A 20520-nucleotide genomic window follows, 5' to 3' on the forward strand; every position below is an offset into this window, starting at 1 on the left:
TCAGGACGGCTGCACGCGGCCCCCAGCAGGCAGGAGCCAACAAGTGGCAGGGACACGACAGAGAAAGCTCCCCTCCTCTGTCCCAGCTCTCCATCGGGAAGCAGAGAGCACCGAGCTGTGGAGCACAGGTGCCGTCACCGGCGGACACCCACTGTGCCCCCTTCCTGAGAGGACCCAGAGGAAGCTCAAGGGCCCAGGCCCCGAGGGACACACACAACCATTCCCCGAGGTCCCCGGGTGTGCAGGGACAGGCTGCCAGGACGGCCACCAGGCGGAGCATAGCCAGAACTGTGTGCGACAATCCACGCTGGGCCCCCCTGGCCCACATCCTTGAGGGAAATGGGGCCCAGGCGGCAGGAGCGGCGACCAAAGGAACTGGGGGCGGTCACAGGGCCTCCTCGGCGCCTACTGGCACCTGCACACCACACAGCCCAGCTCATGGTCACTACGGCTGCCACGTTCCACTCCACCACCGGGCACGGCAACAGCCCGGAGCGCCAGCAGCCAGACCACACGCCGCCCCTCCTGGTCCGGGGGAAGCTGACACCAGGGTCACCTGAGGAGCAAACGGAGCAGCCGGGCGAGCACAGAGTCCCGAGTGACCTGTCCCAGAGCCCGCCAGCCCCCGCAGGCTGTGGCTCAGACCTCAGACGGGACCCTCAGACACACAGACAACACCGTGAGAAGGCTGGGTGTGAGCGGGTTCATGGAAGTGAGCGATGCGACAGGATGGCTCTGCAGATGGCAGCTGGTGGCTGGGGGTCACTTACGGGCACCAACTTCCAGTACCACTTGGAGGGAGACTGCCCGGGAAGCAGGGAGGAAGCAGGAGAGGAGGGTCAGCAGAGCAGGCACACGCGTGCTCACACGGCACAGGCACGGTGGCCCGGGGCAGTGACCTCGGAGGATGACCCCAAGGGTCCAGTCCCCTCCACAACAGGGCCTTCCCGGGTGCAGAGGACGCTGGGATTGTGGGAGGAGCTGGGTTCTGGAAGCAGGAAGCCCACTCTGGCTGAGGACGGCTCCGTCGGGGCGGCCCACACCCCCACTGGGGCACGGGCAGGAGGCCTGGTGCCCGAGAGCCCCACAAGTGGGCGCGCACACAGCCCCTGCCGCCGCCCACTGGCCAGTGTGCGGTGCCCGTGGAGGCAAGAGCAGGACGGGGAAGAGACACCAAAGCAAGACTGCACCCACGGCCAGGGTGTGCCCGGTGTGCGTGCGTGGACTGCACGCTCGGTCACGCACGGGCTTGACAGGTGAGAGCGCAACGCGGGGGACAGAAAAAGGCTGACAGTGGGAGGTGCCAGCCCCCGCACGCCCGGCACCCGCCAGCACACGGAGGGACTCGGGACTCGGGGCGCCTCTCCCGGGCGATCCCGGGGCAGGGCGGGGCGGGGCCAGGCTGCCAGGCGCCCGTGTGACGCGTGACACAGAGGAGCCGGTGGTGACTGGCTGAGGGCACACGTGGGCGGCCAGCGACTGAGCAGACTCAATGCCCCGTTACCTTTTGATGAGCTGGGCTTTCCAATAACTGCTGCTTCAATTTAGCTTCTTTCTCTGCTATTTCCCTCATTTTAAGATTTACCTAAACAGAAGAAAAATGAATTAACAAGGCACCTGTGTTTCCGCACCAGCATCCTGACCTCAGCTCCAGAGCCCAGGGCCCCTCCCTCACCTGAGCGGCTCCCGGCCGCAGGGTCACTCAGACCAGACACAGACATGGAGACGCAGGGCCTCCCCGCGCCGCGGGGCCTCCGGGAAGCCTCACGGCACGGCACCAGGGTGCCACGGGCGCACGGCCTGCGACGTCCCCTCCAGAGCCTGTCCGGGAAGAAGCCCGGCACCCCTCACACGCCAGACCTTCACCACCACAGCCTGTCCTGGCTCTGGGGTGGGCAGTCTGCGGCACAGGCCCCACCCCCGGGCAGATGCAGCTTCCTGCTGACGGCCTGGGAGCAGCTGATGGTCAAAGCGCTTGGGTCCCTGCAGCCACGTGGGAGACCCGGACACAGCTCCTGGCTTCAGGCCGTCCAGTCCTGGCTGTGGCGAGCACTGGGGGGTGAACCAATAGATGGAGATCTCTCTCTCTGTCTCTCCCTCTCTAGCATTCTGCCTTTCAAATAAGTCAATTAAGATAATACATCTTAGAAATTCAGGAAAAAACAACCAATTAGATCAATTTTTTCCACTTACTACTTGTTGAAGTCTTTACTTAGTGGAGGGTTAATTAAGCTTGTGATTATAAAGTGAACTCAAAGTTCGTCCTCGTAAAAATGCAAAGAACAAACAGGAGGGAAGGAGAGGGCAGGTGGCGCGGGGTCACCAGGGCAGGTGGCGCGGGGTCACCAGGGCAGGTGGCGCGGGGTCACCAGCGTCTTCGTCCGTGCACGGAGCAGGTGAGTCCGCTCACTCACAGAACAAAAGCCTCATCCAAGGAGACACAGGACCCCCGGAGAGCAGGGCGCCCGCACCTCCCGACGCCGACACGGCCTTGACATTCCCCCTTCCTCTGGCCTTCGAGAGCCTCAAAACCACCCACGCAGGTGAAGCCGCCGCCTGCAGCGCCAGCATCCCGTGTGGGCACCGGTTCAAGTCCCGGCTGCTCCTCTTCCAGTCCAGCTCCCTGCTGTGGCCTGGGACAGCAGTGGAGGATGGCCCAAGTCCTTGGGCCCCTGCACCTGCGTGGGAGACCTGGAAGAAGCTCCTGGCTCCTGGCTTCAGCCTGGCCCAGCCCTGGCTGTCATGGGTATTTGTGGAGTGAACCAGCAGATGGAAGACCTCTCCCTTGCTCTCTCTCTCCATAACTCCGCCTTTCAAAAAAAAAAAAAAAAAAGAAAAAAGTATATCCCCTTTAAAATGCACATTTGAAATTTTGATGAAACAGACATTTTAAAGGAAAATGTAGGTTATCAAAAAAAAAAAAAATCAAGAACCCCAAATAACATCCGCCTGTGTTCCTGGTGAAGCCAAATAAAAATGAAAACTTAAAAGCTGGAAACCAGGGCTGGCACTGCGGCACAGTGGGTTAACCTGCTGCCTTCTGCATCCCATATGGGCGCTGGTTCGAGTCCCGGCTGCTCCACTTCTGATCCAGCTCTCTGCTATGGGCTGGAAAAGCAGCAAAAGACGGCCCAAGCGCTTGGGCCCTGCACCCACGTGGGAGACCCGGATGGAGCTCCTGGCCCTGGCTTCAGCCTGGCCCAATCCTGCCCTCGGCAGCCATCTGGGGAGTGGACCAGTGGATGGAAGACCCCTCTGCCTCTGCTCGCCCTCTCTGTGACTTTGCCTGTCAAATAAATAAATCTTAAAGGGGGGGGGGCGTCCCCCATCCTCAGCACAGAGGCTGAGGCCAGTGCTGCACTTGAAGGGACAAAGCCGGGTGACAACTGTCAGCCAGGCTCCCGGGAAGCAGCAGCAGCCGCAGGAGATGGAGCCACACCCCCTGGAGAAAGCCCTGCCGGCCTGGGCTCCAGCCCCAGCTGCCAGACCTCTGAGAAGCAGAGGCCAGAGCCCAGGGAGCCCTGAACCAGGACGGCCTGCAGAGGGCGCCCCCGACACCGTCCCGGCCAGAGGAACAGGCTCAGGTGAGAGGCCCAGCGCCCACACAGCTCTCCCAAGTGTGCGGCCCAGGGAGCCCCTGGGGCTGCAGGAGTGCTCCAAGCTTCCGCACCTGCTCATTGAGCTGAACAAAAACCCCATGTTGCTCAGGAAGTTCCTTGAGAGCTGCCCCAGCTTTGGGGCCAGCGTTGTGGCACCGCCGGTTAAGTCGCCAGCTGTGCAGCCAGCGTCCCAGATGGGCGCCAGTTTATGCCCGGCTGCTCCACTTCCCGTCCAGCTCCCAGCACCTGGGAAAGCGGCAGAAGATGGCCCAAGAGCTTGAACCTCTGCCCCCCACGTGGGGACCCAGCTGGAGCTCCTGGCTCCTGGCTTTGGCCCGGCCCAGCCCGGACCGTGGCAGCCATGTAGGGAGTGAACCAGCGAGTGAAGCTCTCTCTCTGTTTTTCCCTCTCTGCAGCTCTGGCTCTCAAACCTTTAAAGAGAACACTGCCAAGAGTTTTTTAAAATCACAGTGTTCAGGAGTTTTCCTCCTCCTGTGAGGGAAGCAACAGGCCGGCGCCGGCGCTGGTGTCGGCGTCTCTGCTCCCGCCAAGTGCGGCTCCGCCTCCAGGACGAGCAGGCGCAGCTGCTGAGCCGCAACAGAACCTCGACGCCCCACGCGCCCGACCGCACGGCCCCGCCAAGCCACGGAGGTGGATGTGGGTCTGCTCGGCCACTACGGGGCTGCCTGGGACACCACATCCCATACTGGGGTACCTGGCTCTGGCTTTGAATAGGCGCAGGTGCAGCCGTTGCAGCCGTCTGGGGAGTGAACCAGTGGATGGAAGCCCCCCCCTTCTCTCTCTCTCTCTCTCTCTCTCTCTCTGTAACTTTGACTTTCAAGTAAAATAAGTAAGTCTATAAAAAAAAACAGGACGCTGGAATCGGGAGTCGGAGCTGGGCACCAAACCCAGGAACTGCAGCATCTGCCCCTGAAAACAAGGCTCTGCTAACGCCGCCAGAATGAACATGTCTGCTGAGATCACAAACGGAAGTCAACACAACCCGCTCACTGCGACGCCTGGAGGGGACATCAGGAAAACGCCACTTACAGCAGTCCAAGCCCTGAGAGGCCAGGGGTAAACACAAAGAACTGGGGGACACTGGGAGGCCCATGCGCCTGTGACGGCCAGCTAAGCCTGCGTCCCCACGGAGGGCCTGGCCAGGCTCCTGACCCCGGCCTCCTGGAAGCAGCTGTGCCCCTGCCGCCCCTGTGGGAGACCTGGTCCCAGCTCCCAGCTCCCAGCTCCAGCCAGGCACAGCCCTGGGCAGGGCGCCAGCAGGGGGAGCTGTGTTGGCTCTGTCTGTCGGCCTCTCCCATTTTCACAAGGACGCGGCATGGACAGGCTCAAAGCACACGCTGGGCACGGAGGAGCGACACTCGCTGCGGATCGATTCTGCCCAAACTGACCCAGACTGCTGTTTTACAGAAGCTAATGCCTACTTCTGTGTGGGGAAATTAGTTACATGATGGAGCCCAGGGGAAGTAAGGTGGGCGGAATCCAAAGTTGTTTACCACTAAAACTGATTGGCTGCGCAACATCAGGGGAGGTAACAAAACTAGTAACAAGTGTATAGACATAGGGCTAGTCCTATAGAAAGCCCCCCGTAAGGTGAATTTTTAAGTGATTGGTTGGTCCTTAGCCCTGCCCCAATGACTCTGCAGTTTTGTGCTATAAAAGGTTCTGTTTCTCAGGAAGTAAATGAGTCCTTGCTAGACTTGGCTCCCCGCTGCGTCTGATTGTCTCCGGGATCGGGAGGCTGGGGAACGGGCGAGCGGCGCACTTACCTTTCCTCGGACCCAGTCCCTCCTTGTACGGGTGGACTAAGACCCAGCACTTCTGTGAACGTGGAGAGGACCGAGAGAAGCCAGAACTGTTTTTTTGTAAATATTTATTTATTTGAAAGGCAGTTACAGAAAGAGGTAGCGCCAGGGGCCGACGCTGTGGCGCAGTGGGGAAAGCCGCCGCCTGCTGTGCCGGCATCCCCCATGGGCACCGATTCGAGTCCCGGCTGCTCCTCCTCCGATCCCGCTCTCCGCTATGGCCTGAGAAGGCGGTGGAAGATGCCCAAGTCCTTGGGCCCCTGCATCCACGTGGGAGACCCAGAAGAAGCTCCTGGTTCCTGGCTTCGGAGTGGTTCAGCCCCAGCCGTTGTGGCCAACTGGGGAGTGAAACCAGCAGATGGACGACCTCTCTCTCTCTCTGTCTCTCCTTCTCTCTCTGTGTGTAACTCTGACTTCCAAATAAATTAATAAATCTTAAAAAAAAAAAAAAAAAAAAGAGGTAGAGCCAGAGAGAGAGAAGAGAGAGAAAGAGAGAGAGAAAGAGAGAGAGAGAGAGGTCTTCCATCCACTGGTTCACTCCCCAATGGCCGTAACAGCTGGAGCTGCGCCGATCCAAAGCCAGGAGCCAGGAGCTTCTTCCAGGTCTCCCACGTGGGTGCAGGGGCCCAAGGACTTGGGCCATCTTCCTCTGCTCTCCCAGGCCACAGCAGAGAGCTGGTCAGAAGAGGAGCAGCCGGGACTCGAACCGGTGCCCACACAGGATGCTGACTTTGCAGGCCGGGGCTTTAACCCACTGTGCCACAGTGCCGGCTCCCAAATTGTTCTTTAATAAAAAGGGTACGGTTGGAAGACTCTCATTACCCAAATTCAAGTATCACATGACTGCAGTCATCAGGACGGCGTGGGGTCGGCCTGAGGCTGGACCAGGTCAGTGTGTCAGCCAAGGGAACCCTCAGGAGAGGGATCTTCCTGCACACGGCTTCTCAGCACGGACTTAAAGCGGACACCTGAGCTAAGACCGCCCACTTCCAGAGCACTGGCAGCTGGGGGCGGGGGACAGCCCTCACAGAGGACCAAGGACAAGCCACCACGGGCTCCACACACGGAACACAGGGGCAGGACGGGGGCACCTGCGACCCGCCTCACACACGCACATACGTGAACACGGGACGGGGGCACCTGCGACCCGCCTCACACACGCACATATGTGAACGTGGGAGGGGGAGGGGAGCCACACCTGACAACCCGACACACACGCACATACGTGAATGTGGGATGGTGGGGGCACCTGATGACCTGACACACACACGTGCATACGTGAACATATATGTATATGTATTTTTTTCAAATTCTTATTGATAAGACAAACCACTCAACTAAAAATCAGGTATGATGTTGGAATAGGCATTTCACAGGGCAATTCACAGGAACTTCTTAACTCCTGAGGGAAATGCCAATCAAAACCACAACCCCTCCCCAGGCCCTCAGCTGGCCAGCCCTGCAACACGGACCACACCGTGTGTCACGGAAGCGCAGCAGCGGCGATCCCCCTGGCTCATGGCAGATCCACACGGTGCGGCGACTGCAAAACACGCTGGCGGTTCCTCCTGCAAGTCCAACTGGGTTCACCCTCCAGACCAAGGAGCACCAGCACCTCACACGGCTCAGGGACCAGGGAGCACCGGGCACCTCACACGGCTCAGGGACCAGGGAGCACCGGGCACCTCACACGGCTCAGGGACCAGGGAGCACCAGCACCGGGCACCTCACACGGCTCAGGGACCAGGGAGCACCAGCACCGGGCACCTCACACGGCTCAGGGACCAGGGAGCACCAGCACCGGGCACCTCACACGGCTCAGGGACCAGGGAGCACCAGCACCGGGCACCTCACACGGCTCAGGGACCAGGGAGCACCAGCACCGGGCACCTCACACGGCTCAGGGACCAGGGAGCACCAGCACCGGGCACTTCACACGGCTCAGGGACCAGGGAGCACCGGGCACCACACACGGCTCAGGGACCAGGGAGCACCGGGCACCACACACGGCTCAGGGACCAGGGAGCACCAGCACCGGGCACCTCACACGGCTCAGGGACCAGGGAGCACCAGCACCGGGCACCTCACACGGCTCAGGGACCAGGGAGCACCGGGCACCTCACACGGCTCAGGGACCAGGGAGCACCAGGCACTTCACACGGCTCAGGGACCAGGGAGCACCAGCACCGGGCACCTCACACGGCTCAGGGACCAGGGAGCACCGGGCACCACACACGGCTCAGGGACCAGGGAGCACCAGCACCACACACGGCTCAGGGAGCACCAGCACCAGGCACTTCACACGGCTCAGGGACCAGGGAGCACCGGCACCGGGCACCTCACACGGCTCAGGGACCAGGGAGCACCAGGCACGTCACACGGCTCAGGGACCAGGGAGCACCGGCACCGGGCACTTCACACGGCTCACGGGAACGCGGAGCTGGCGGCGTCTGTCTGTAAGGAAATCTGACCCCGTGCACTGCACGCGCTCCCCCAGCCTCCAGACGCCCTCCGTGTCCAGGCCGAAGCGGCCACGCGGTGAGCTGACCGCAGTCGTGCACGGAGCGTCCCCAGCAAGGTCCAGTGACGCCGGAGCCAGACAGCACGCTCGTGGGGAGCCCGCGCACCAGGGCCATCTGACCGCGCCGTCTCGCTCTGAAGCCCCGCCTCGGCGAGAGCCACACATGAGCTCGTGCTGTGTGACCGCCGAGGGGCAACACTCACCCAGCGCCCGGGCCAGGGGTGCGGGACGCTGCAGAGCACAGGCATCTGAGAACTGGACCCACGCATGGCATCCGGCGTGGCTTCACGGTAAAACTCAGAACAGCCAAGGGGCCGGCCTGGGGCGCAGCGGGGAAAGCCGCCACCTGCAGCGCCGGCATCCCATGTGGGCACCAGTTCCAGTCCCGGCTGCTCCTCTTCCAATCCAGCTCTCTGCCGTGGCCTGGGAAGGCAGTGGAAGATGGCCCAAATGCTTGGGCCCCTGCACCCACGTGGGAGGCCTGGAAGAAGCTCCTGGCTCCTGGCTTCGGATCGGCACAGCTCCAGCTGTTGTGGCCATCTGGGGAGTGAGCCAGCGGATGCAAGACCTTTCTCTCTCTCTCTCTGTCTCTGTCTCTGTCTCTGTCTCTCTAACTCTGCCTTTCAAATAAATAAATAAATCTTTAACAACAACAAAAAAGAGCACCCAGGAAAGGAGAGATGGAAGCAGGTGGTCAGGTCTCGCCCAGGACAGGGCACCGAAGGCGGCAGTGGGCAGCACCCCCAGGGGCGCTGAGAGCAGCTGTCCACCCGGGGCGGGCTGGGCTTGTGCAGGTGTGTGTCGTCCCAGGCTCCTCAGGCAGGCACCACGCCAGCCCCCCTTGGAAGGTCTGGGCCAGGAGGAGAAAAGGGGGCGGCGGGCGCAGACACAGACGGCCTAGGCTGGGCAGGACAGAGTCCTGGGCGACACCACCAAGAACGAGAAACTCAGAACCCACCCTGGCGAGGACCCAGGAACCCAGCGGGGGAGCGCATCCTACAGGACAGACGCCAAGGACCAGCCGAGCACAGGGTGGCAGCGCAGCCCGGGCCGAGGCCACGGGGAGAGCCGGGACTCCCACCGCAGCCAGCGTCAGAGGAGGCCCCAGGTCCCCAAGTGAACACCACACGGAAATGCTCCTGACACAGAACACGGAAAACACGGGACAAACACGAGTCCTGGGTGAGGGAAGGAGGCCTGGAAACAGGACGGACGGAGCGTGTGTGCGAAGGCCTGACGAAGTCTGACCACGCACGTCCACACCGTCGGTGCAAGCACAGCACGGCGAGACGGGGGTGGAGGCTGCAGGAGCACCGAGCACCAATCAAGAGCCAAAAACGCTGCGGGGGGGGGGGGCCGGGCACTGCCGCGGGGGCGCCTGAAGGTCACCTTCTCCACCCCACCACGTCCCCGGCAGAGAGGGCCGACGGCCTGGGAAGCCACTTAAACACACCTGACACACACGACAAATACGTGAGATCACTTACAAACATGTGACAAGCACGTGACTCATACATGTGTGACAAATACATGAGGCCACTTATACACACTTCACACACGTGACATGGGTGAACCACTCAGACACGGCACACGTGGCGATACACGAAGCCACTTACACAGGTGACCAGTACAGGAGGCCACTTACACACACGTGGCAACTGATGAGAACCCTCATCCAACAGGGGGGCACGGGCGCCCCAGCCCCGCCCCGGAGAAAGAAACCGGATGCGGGGGGCAGTGACTTACCCAGGAGGAAGACACCGCACTGCATGGGCTGGGTTTTAATTAATTTATTTCAAAGGCAGAGCGAGAGAAGAGAGAGCGAGAGGCCTGGGGGAGAGACAGAGAGAGGATCTGTCTCTGGTTCACTCCCGGCCTCCCCCACGGCCAGCACAGCCCGTCAGACACCCGCGCAGGGCGCTGGACACGAAGCAGAGTGGTGAGCCGGCGGCAGGCCAATAGGGGGCGCCGGTGGCCCAAGCTGCAGCTTAACCCCTGGAGGTTTTGGTTTTGTTTTGAAGATTTATTTATTTGAAAGGCAGGTTTACAGAGAAGCAGGGGCAGAGGCAGAGAGAGAGAGAGAGAGAGGTCTTCCATCTGCTGGTTCACTCCCCAGATGGTTGTAATGGCCGGCACACCACGCTGATCCGAAGCCAGGAGCCAGGTGCTTCTCCTGGTCTCCCATGCGGGTGCAGGGCCCAAGCACTTGGTCATCCTCCACTGCCTTCCCAGGCCACAGCAGAGAGCTGGATCGGAAGTGGAGCAGCCGGGACTTGAACCGGCACCCGTACAGGATGCCAGCGCTGCAGGCAGGGCTTTACCCCGTATGCCACAGCGCCGGCCCCAACCCCCTGTAGTTTTACCAGTGAAAGAAGAAACATAATACATTTCTCCACTTTTCAAATTAGGAAGTATTTCTTAAGAATATCCACATATGGGAAGACAGGAAAAAGATACCAACATGCAGTGTACAAAAACGGTAGAGGGCCGGCGCTGTGGCACAGAGGGTAAAGCTGCCGCCTGCGATGCCAGTATCCCACATGGCACCGGTTCGAGTCCTGGCTGCTCTACTTCTGACCCAGTTCCTTGCTATGGCCTGGGAAGGCAGTGGAGGATGGCCCACGTGCTTGGGCCCTGCACCCACATGGGAGACCAGGAGAAGCTCCTGGCTCCTGGCTTCAGCCTGGCCCAGCCCTGGCCGCGGTAGCATTTGGGGAGTGGACCAGCGATAGAAGATCTCTCTGCCTCTCTGCAACTCCGCCTTTCTTTTTTTTTTTTTTTTTTTAATTTTTTTGACAGGCAGAGTGGACAGTGAGAGAGAGAGAGACAGAGAGAAAGGTCTTCCTTTTGCCGTTGGTTCACCCTCCAATGGCCACCGCACTGCAGCCGGCCGGCGCACCGCGCTGATCCGAAGCCAGGAGCCAGGTGCTTCTCCTGGTCTCCCATGGGGTGCAGGGCCCAAACACTTGGGCCATCCTCCACTGCACTCCCGGGCCACAGCAGAGAGCTGGCCTGGAAGAGGGGCAACCGAGACAGGATTGGTGCCCCGACCGGGACTAGAACCTGGTGTGCCGGCACCGCAAGGCGAAGGATTAGCCTAGTGAGCCGCGCCGCTGGCCATCCGCCTTTCAAATAAATAAATAAATATATAAATCTTAAAAAAAGAAAAGAAAAAAGATGGCGTCTTTACGGTCAGATTTGCCAAGAAAGAGAGAAACAAAACAGGCGCACGTCTTGTTTTCACCACGAGCACTCCCGCAGCCGGGCGGCTCGGTCTGCCCCGCCACGGCGCTGGACGCGCAGCGCTCGGGAGGCCGGGGGCCGCTGCGGGCTGCAGCGTGCGGGAGAGGCCCCTGCACCCATGAGTGCGAGCTGACCTGACGGAGGGGCAGGGGGCTTCCGTCCTGGTCCCAGAACACGCGCCACCCCACGGCGGGCGAGACGCGGGCCTCTCTGGGCCTCTGCTCACCTATGGCTTCCGAACCTCCTCTGTGCGCACCTCATTTCTTTCAGAATAAGGTCAATCAGAAGGATTAGAGAAAAGCTAAAATGTGAACGCCAGCCACAGGCCCAGGCCCCTGCCCCGCTGAGCAGCACTGTCACCCGGTTCCCCCTGAGAGCCACGGGAGGTGGGGCGGGGCGTCTACCACCAGGCTTCCCCTGGGCAGTGGGGTTCGGGCAGGGGCAGCGCTGCTGGCCCATGTCCACACAAAAACCAGGCCTGACTTCTCCCCCACCTCACAGTGAGCCAAGACGAAGGGAGTGTGCCCACCCCCCGAGAGCAGAGGTGACGGCACGGGCCCCCGAGGCCTCAGTGAGCGTACAGACGTGGCCCCCAGCCCCAGTGCCTCGGGCCGGGCCCGCTGCAGCGCACCAGCCACCTCGCCACAAGGCCACAGAGCCTGCCACTCCCCTGCGTTAACGCTCCTGCCTGGACACCGTCTCGCAGTGACCAAGGAGCGCTGGTGAGGGAACCTGCGATGATCACGCCCCACTACGAGCGGACCCTGGTCAGAGCCGGGGGACGGCACTGCGGCCTCCAGGCGGGGAAGCGGCACTCAGGAGACGCCGTTTCCCTCCTCACCGGATACCGGATGCGCGGCAGAACCACGTGCGGCATCCCCACGCACACACTACTCCCACGCCCCCTGCGCTCACCAGGAAGCGCCCGGTGAGGCCCAGTGCTCTCGGGCCGACTCACCTTGTTGATCCAGAACACCATGGCGTCCTCGAGGTCGTAGGGAAGCTCTTTGGAGGCGCTGAACGTGGAGAAGCGCTTCACGCTGGCCACCACCTTCTCGATGCTGATCATCTCCACGGTGTAGGCCATCATCAGGGCGTCCACCATGGCCATGTGGGCGCTCTGGGGGCAGAAGCAGCAGCTGGAACCCGCAGGCCCCTCGCCGCACTCCTGGCTCCAGCAGGGTGACCAGGAGGCAGAGCGGCTGCACAGGTGTGCCCTGGGGTGGGGGTCCCCTGGCAGGTGATGTGTGCCGGCCGGCGCCCAGCCACGCCCGCTGTGACTGCGCCTCCACAGAGCACGGGACGCGACCACGGCTCAGCAGAGCCCTCTGGAGGCGCCGCACGGTGCAGACGCGGAGAGCCCTGGGAGCCCCGTCCGGAGGCAGCGCGTGCTCAGGGGAGAGGCTCACCAGCACACAGGCCTGCTCCGCGCCCGGTGCGCCCTCTGCTTGGCGGAGGGTTAAGCTGTGACTACGGAACAGACTCACAGTTTGTCGTAAAAATGAAAATAAAGAGTAAGGAAGGAGGGGGCGCCTATGCCCTTCAGTTCACCTCACAGAAACAGAACAATGAAGGACCAAACACAGGCAGGACAGGCCCGACCCCGGCACCACCCGCTCAGCGTCGAGGGGCACCAGAATGGCCCTCTAAACGCCAGGTGGGAGAGCGCCCGCCAGCCGCTCCGTCCCCACCCATCGAAGCCCGCGGCTCGGGGAGCGTGAGGCACTCACCATCTTTATGGGCGCGCGGCTGAGGTCGGGCTCCGTCACAGGGGTGTCGTCGCCCTCCATCACGTAGATCCCCTTCCGGGACAGGGCCTGGATGACGGCCTGGTGCCCGTGCAGGGCGGCCGCCTGGTCCCCTGGCAGGATGAGCCCGCACACGCGGCAGTACAGCTCACTAGACAGCAGGAGCTTGGTGACGGGCGGCTTGATGTGCTCCTGGTCGTACTGGTCCTTGTAGAAGGGGTCTCTGAGGTCCTCGGGGACGTCGTCTAGGACAAGCAGAGGTCACCGTGAGGCTGCGACGCACGCTCACCGTCCTCCCACGCTCCACCTGCACGTGCACACAGGGCACCTCCCAGGGCGACCCCAGACACAGGGGCCAGGCAGACGGCTCCACCAAACGTGCCCAGCCTCCGGCCACGCGGGCAGCATAGGCAAGCACAGCACAGCCGGCAGGTGTGCACGTCCCGGGGCGTCGACAGCCCAAGGGAAAGCTGGAGCCGGGCCCAGGGGTTGCCATGGCGACCGAATCAGACGCACACATGCTGCGCGGCCGTGTGAGCAGGGAACAAAAGGCAGCCGCGCAGCACCAGCACCGCACAGGTGTGGGCCCGGTGAGGGCACACGGGCAGACGGGCACAGCCCTGCGGGGAGGCCAGTGCCCTCCTGAGACCGAACCCAAGGCGACAACAAGGACCCAACAGCCAGACCCGCTGCGCCGTAACCACGGCGATGACAGGCAGCACGGGGCCTCTGTCCAGCTCTGTCGCGGGCGGCACTGAACCTACAAGAACCAGGCTGCCTGACGCTCCCAACGACCACGCGAGACCGGGGCCGCGCCGACGCTACAGACGGGGAAACTGCGCAGACAGTGAAGCGGCCAAGGTCACAGGAGGCAGAGGCCAACCGCAGCCCACACGCGGCCGAGGGCTCCGCACGCTTCAGGCACACGCGGCCTCCCACCAGGGCCGCGGCCTGCGCCGGGCACAGCACCGGCCAGGCATCAGCCCGCCCCTCTACAGGGCGCACGCCCAGCTCTGTACCTCTTGCCTTACAGGGGTCAGCGCTGCCCCACACACAAACCCTCCCCGAGGAGCCCCAGCCCTTCAGGGGGCTCAGGCCCCGGGACGCCGCAGTAGCTGCAGTGTGCCCCCCTGCCCCGCCGCCCCGAGCGGTTCAAAGTCTACTATCTCCGGTAAGCCGGCGAGAGGCTGTTAGCCTACGTGTGTGAGAGGGGCCCAAGGAAACGGGAGCTTGTGTGTGGGCGGATGAGGGAAGCGACATGGCGGCCAAGCGGCTTTTCCGAAGTCCTCGGTGGGGGGCGCCCACTGCTTCCCCGGCACCAGCGCCAGGCACCAGCGCCAGGGGACGGTTCCGGAGTTCTGGGAGGGATACCCGGGGCCGGAGGCAGGGGCAGCTCCCCTCGACACTGCCCAGTGAGCTCCCTGCTGCTCCCTGTCCCACCTGCGACTCTTCCTAGAGCGGCCGATCTGCTAACGGCGCCAGGGACAGCGACCGAAGGAAGCCACCGGCACCTGGCACCACACAGCCAGGGACGTGGAGCTGCGCCCAAGCCAGCCAGGCCGGCCCACGTGACTCCTAACCCCGCCTGGCCCCGCGCCCGCGACTGCTCCCACAGGTGTATTTTCTGAGTCTGAGTCATCCGTCACGGCTCTGTGGCTCCCTGTCATTTCCCCGCACCGCGACACTTCACACCGGCCTTCTCATTTCTAACCGGCGCAGCCGCCGTGCGCACTGCTGTGGGTACACGTGTGGTCACCACGGGATCCACGGGTGGGCAAGGCGGGCAGCCGGCCCAGCTCCGGAAGGCTGGAGAAGACCGAGAAGACCGCGCTGGCTCAGTGGCCGCAGCCAGACTCGCCGCCGCGCTGGGGAGTGCCTGGAGCCGTGAAGGGACAGAGCGCTCGGACCGACGGCCTCGGCGCGGCACAGCGAGAAGGCCTCTGCCTCTCGGGCTTCCACGGACAGCGGCTCGGCTCGGAGCGGCGGAACGGAGGGGAGCAGGGAGCCGCCCTCGCCGGACACGGCCGGGCAGGGGCAGCAGCGGGAGGCCGAGGCCCGCTTCTGAGTGCATGAGCCAGGGAGGCCCCGGTTCAGCGACACCGCGACACCTCACCCTCAGGGGACGGCTCCCGCTCCCCTCCCCGCCCCCCCCAGTCTCAGCCCTCACCAGACGGCTCCCTCTCCCCTTCCCCGGCCCTCACCCTCAGGGGACGGCTGCCTCTCCCCTTCCCCGGCCCTCACCCTCACGGGATGGCTCCCTCTCCCTCTCCCCTTCCCCGGCCCTCACCCTCACAGGACGGCTCCCGCTCCCCCCCCCCCACCCCTCCCCCCAGTCTCAGCCCTCACGGGGCGGCTCCCGCTCCCCTCCCTGCCCCTCCCCCCAGTCTCAGCCCTCACGGGGCGGCTCCCGCTCCCCTCCCCGCCCCCCCCAGTCTCAGCCCTCACGGGGCGGCTCCCGCTCCCCTCCCCGCCCCCCCCCAGTCTCAGCCCTCACATGACGGCTCCCGCTCCCCTCCCCGCCCCCTCCCAGTCTCAGCCCTCACGGGGCGGCTCCCGCTCCCCTCCCCGCCCCCCCCAGTCTCAGCCCTCACATGACGGCTCCCGCTCCCCTCCCCGCCCCCCCCAGTCTCAGCCCTCACGGGGCGGCTCCCTCTCCCCTTCCCTGGCCCTCACCCTCAGGGGACGGCTCCCGCTCCCTCTCCCCTTCCCCGGCCCTGCCTGCTCCGGCTGCTTCTGCAGACAGTGCAGGGGGCCACTTCCTACCTCACTGCACAGCGACCAGAGGTGGGGACCCTCCCTCCTGCCCCCCACTGTCCAGAGCGGCCTGCTGACACCTCCCTCCAGGGACACCGGCCCAGCGGGGGGCCGGCCGTCTGAGACGCAGGGAGGGCCCGGCTGCAGGTGCAGGAGGCGGAGTCTGTGAGCGCAGCAGCCGGGGCCCCGCTGAGTCTCCCACCATCCACCCCTGGAGCCATCCTGGGGGCCACGTTCACAGAAGCAACGCGAAGTGATTCACACGACCATCACATGAGACTGAGTAAGAAGAATCATGCCAGGGCCGGCGCTGCGGCGCAGCGGGTTTACGCCCTGGCTCGAAGCGCCAGCATCCCGTGTGGGCACCGGTTCTGGTCCCGGCTGCTCCTCTTCCAGGCCAGCTCCCTGATGTGGCCCGGGAGAGCAGTGGACGATGGCCCAAGTCCTTGGGCCCCTGCACCCGCATGGGAGACCAGGAGGAAGCTCCTGGCTCCTGGCTTTGGATCGGCGCAGCTCCGGCTGTTGCGGCCAATTGGGGAGTGAACCAGTGGATGGAGGACCTCTCTGTCTCTCTCTCTACCGTTCTCTGTAACTCTGCCTTTCCAATAAATAAAATATATCTTTAAAATAAAAAAAAAGATGAATTATGCAAATAATTCAAATAAACTTCAGATTCAGGATAAGACAGCTACCGAAACAACAATGTATTTACTAGAGAGAGAGCGTCACACTATAATAAGCCCCCAGCACGCGCTGCTGTCCCCCGAGCTGACGGCCCCGGCCAGCACCCAGCACGCGCTGCTGTCCCCCGAGCTGACGGCCCCGGCCAGCACCCAGCACGCGCTGCTGTCCCCCGAGCTCACGGCCCCGGCCAGCACCCAGCACGCGCTGCTGTCCCCCGAGCTCACGGCCCCGGCCAGCACCCAGCACGCGCTGCTGTCCCCCGAGCTCACGGCCCCGGCCAGCTCTAACTTGCTGCAGTGGAGTCAGCTACCCCAAGAGCTGGACGTGCAGTTCTGAACGCCTGCAGTCCACTGAGCGCAATTCTTATTATTTTTATGTTACAAAATACTTATTTGAAAGGCAGAGCTTCAGAGAGGGACAGAGAAAGCAAGAGAGAAAGGGGTAGACAGATGGCTCCTCCATCCGCTGGCTCACTCCCCAAATAGCCAAACAGCCAGAGCTGGGTCAGGCCAGAGCCAGGGGCCAGGAAGTGACCTGATGGGCCACGTGGGAGCAGGGGCCAAAGCACCCTTCCCTGGATCCCCAGCACATGACCAGGAAGCTGGAGTGGACACGGACAGCCCGGACGCAAAGGGCAGTCAGCACAGGATGCTGGCGCCACAAGCAGCCGCCAACCCCACGGCCACAGCCTGGGCCGCCCCATTCTTCTTTGAAACAGACTCGGCAGCGCCAGGAGCGTTCCAGGTGCTGCGGCGCCGACCAGCGGCGCTTCGACAGGGCTACTCCTCATTCAACCCGCGCTGAGCACCAGCGAGAGCTGGAAAACGCACAGCAACGTTGGGGAGACCAACGGTGAGGAGGCCCACGCTCTCGGCCAGAGCCGGTAGGAGGCCCTGGGGGGCGTGCACCGCGGCACAGTGGCTAAGCCTCCGCCTACACTGCCAGTGTTCCGCAGAGGGGCCGGGTCGCGTCCCAGGGCTGCACGTCCCATCCAGCTCCCTGCTGAAGCGCCTAGGAAAGCAGTGGAAGACGGTGCAGGTACCTGGGACCCTGCGTCCTCATGGGAGACCCCAAAGCTCCTGGCTCCCTGACCAGCCCAGCTCCGGCCCCTGCAGCCATCCGGGGAGTGAACCAGCACACGGAAGACCGCGCTCCCTTTCTCTGTCTCTCCTTCTAACTCTGCCTTGCGAAGAAATAAATAAATCTTAAAAAAAAAAAAAATAAATAAAAGCCCCTGGGAAGTCTTCACACAACACAGAGGGGCAGTGCAGGAGGAGCCCCGGGAGACGCAACCTGAGGAACGAGCGGATTTCAGACGGAGCGTGGGCCTGCGGAGGACCCGAGGACACTGGCCGTTTAGAAGCAGAGGGGCCAGCACTGGGGCGCAGCGGGCAAAGCCGCCGCCTGCAGCGCCGGCATCCATGTGGGTGTCGGTTCCAGTCCTGGCTGCTCAACGTCCGATCCAGCTCTGCTGTGGCCTGGGAAGGCAGCGGAGGACGGCCCGAGTGCCTGGGCCCTGCACCCGCGTGGGAGACCAGGAGAAGCACCTGGCTCCTGGCTTCAGACAGGCGCAGCTCCGGCCGTTGTAGCCATCTGGGGAGCGAACCAGCGGATGGAAGACCTCTCTCTCTCTCTCTCTCTCTCTCTCTCTCTCTCTCTCTCTCTCTGCCTCTCCTCCCTCTCTGTAACTCTTTCAAGTAAATAAATATATCGTTTAAAAAAAAAGAAAAAAAAGACGACGACGACGACCAGAGGAGACCAGCTGGCCAGCTCGTCGGCTCACCCGACAGGCCCCTCCACGCCCGCACGCAGGCTCGGGCAGTGAGTGCGAGAGAAAGGAGGGACGCGTCCAGGCAGGCTCTGGGTGGAGAAGCGGCAGGACAGGAGGCGCTGTGTGCCGGGTCCCTGCCCTCGGCGGGGCCCGCCCGGCTACCACGGGGCCGCTTGCTCACCACCTGCAGCGAGACGCCAAGGGGCTCGGCCCTGGGAGCCGTGAGCACCACGCCTGTGGCTGCTGATACGCAGGTGCCACGGAGCGGACACCAAGCTGCTGACCACCAGCTGGGGGAGCACCAGCACCTTCCACTGGTCCCGGACAGCCAGGGAGGCGGGCGGAGGGTTCCAGGATGGCCCTGGGGAGCACACAGAGGTCAGACAGCTCTGATCTCAGGACGCGCCGTGGAACACAAACAACCAATGCCCAGTCGAGATGAACCCACGGAACACAGCACCCGCTACCGCCTACCCTGGGCACCCCACAGACGCCAGCCTGGGCACCCCACAGACGCCAGCCTGGCTCCACCCGGTACTGTGGGAAGGCCAGAGCACCAGAGAGGCTTTGAAGACTGGACCACAGTGACCTGTAGCCCACAGAGGTTGGCCTGGACTCACTCCTCGGCCTGACCACAAGGGTACCTGCCAACAGAGATACGAGCCAACCTGGCCAGGTGTCTAACGGGACCCCGAGTCTCAACACATAACACCCCCAATGTCTGAGACACAACTCGAAATTACTTGAAAAAGACAACAATAAACAGGAAAACCTCGACTGTCAGAGGAGAGGGAACCAACAGAGCCACTCCAACACCGCGGCCGTCCACAGCTCCAGGGCGCACACTCAGAACACCGAGGAGAAGTCCCAGGACAGGCGGGACCAGAGCCGAGCAGAGGGCAGCCATGGACTCAAGCAGGAGCACGCAGCACCCGCCAGCCCCAGCCGACACTCGCCAGGCCCCTCCCGAGGCCTCCCTGTCCAAGGGTGGGGACACACGCAGGACACAGCACACAAGGGACAACACCTCACACAGCACAGGCAGGACACCTGTCACCTCACACAGCACAGGCAGGACACCTGTCACCTCACCTCACACAGCACAGGCAGGACACCTGTCACCTCACACAGCACAGGCAGCACACCTGTCACCTCACACAGCACAGGCAGGACACCTGTCACCTCACCTCACACAGCACAGGCAGGACACCTGTCACCTCACCTCACACAGCACAGGCAGGACACCTGTCACCTCACACACCCACAGCACAGGCAGGAGCTCCTGTCACCTCACACACCCCCAGCACAGGCAGGACACCTGTCACCTCACCTCACACAGCACAGGCAGGACACCTGTCACCTCACACAGCACAGGCAGGACACCTGTCACCTCACCTCACACAGCACAGGCAGGACACCTGTCACCTCACCTCACACAGCACAGGCAGGACACCTGTCACCTCACACAGCACAGGCAGGACACCTGTCACCTCACCTCACACAGCACAGGCAGGACACCTGTCACCTCACCTCACACAGCACAGGCAGGACACCTGTCACCTCACCTCACACAGCACAGGCAGGACACCTGTCACCTCACCTCACACAGCACAGGCAGGACACCTGTCACCTCACCTCACACAGCACAGGCAGGACACCTGTCACCTCACACAGCACAGGCAGGACACCTGTCACCTCACCTCACACAGCACAGGCAGGACACCTGTCACCTCACCTCACACAGCACAGGCAGGACACCTGTCACCTCACCTCACACAGCACAGGCAGGACACCTGTCACCTCACACAGCACAGGCAGACACCTGTCACCTCACACAGCACAGGCAGGACACCTGTCACCTCACCTCACACAGCACAGGCAGACACCTGTCACCTCACACAGCACAGGCAGGACACCTGTCACCTCACCTCACACACCCCCAGCACAGGTGCTTCCTGCACTGCCCTCCCGGGTAGCATCACACACTCAGGACTCGTCTGGATCAAGAGCCGTCGGAGGAGCTGGCCGGTGTGACCAAGCCACACACCGCTCAGCCTGCACCTGACCGAGCAGGGACGAGGAGCCGAGGCACGGGCGTGTGACACAGACGCGGTCCAATTCAGGCCGCCAGGAGGGCGGCAGGGACGGAGCTGCTGGGCTGAGCCGCACAGGGGCCGCGGCTCAGGGAGAGAGCATCCAGAGAGCCCCCGGGGGCTGGAGACCGCCGTCTCCAGGGGCGGCTCCACACCGCAGCCCCAGGCCTGCCGTACACTCTGGGCTGGGGATCCTAGCAGCAGGAGTGAACGGGAGGCAGCCCAGTCTCAAGGCCTGAGACACACTGACCCACAAAACCAGGGCAAGGTCCTGGTCCTGCCCG

At 63.1% G+C, this 20520-nt stretch overlaps 1 protein-coding gene across 1 annotated transcript in view; it reads right to left on the reverse strand.

The window, feature by feature from the left end:
- The window catches only part of CAMSAP1 (calmodulin regulated spectrin associated protein 1), a 53780-nt gene that overhangs the window by 20223 nt on the left and 13037 nt on the right, over window positions 1–20520 (reverse strand). The window contains 3 exon segments of the mRNA XM_062207240.1: window positions 1505–1585; window positions 12145–12306; window positions 12917–13179. Coding sequence (XP_062063224.1) covers window positions 1505–1585; window positions 12145–12306; window positions 12917–13179 — 506 coding nt within the window.

This window comes from Lepus europaeus, chromosome 12, assembly GCF_033115175.1.
Source record: "Lepus europaeus isolate LE1 chromosome 12, mLepTim1.pri, whole genome shotgun sequence".
In the NCBI taxonomy this organism is placed as follows: Eukaryota; Metazoa; Chordata; class Mammalia; order Lagomorpha; family Leporidae; genus Lepus; species Lepus europaeus.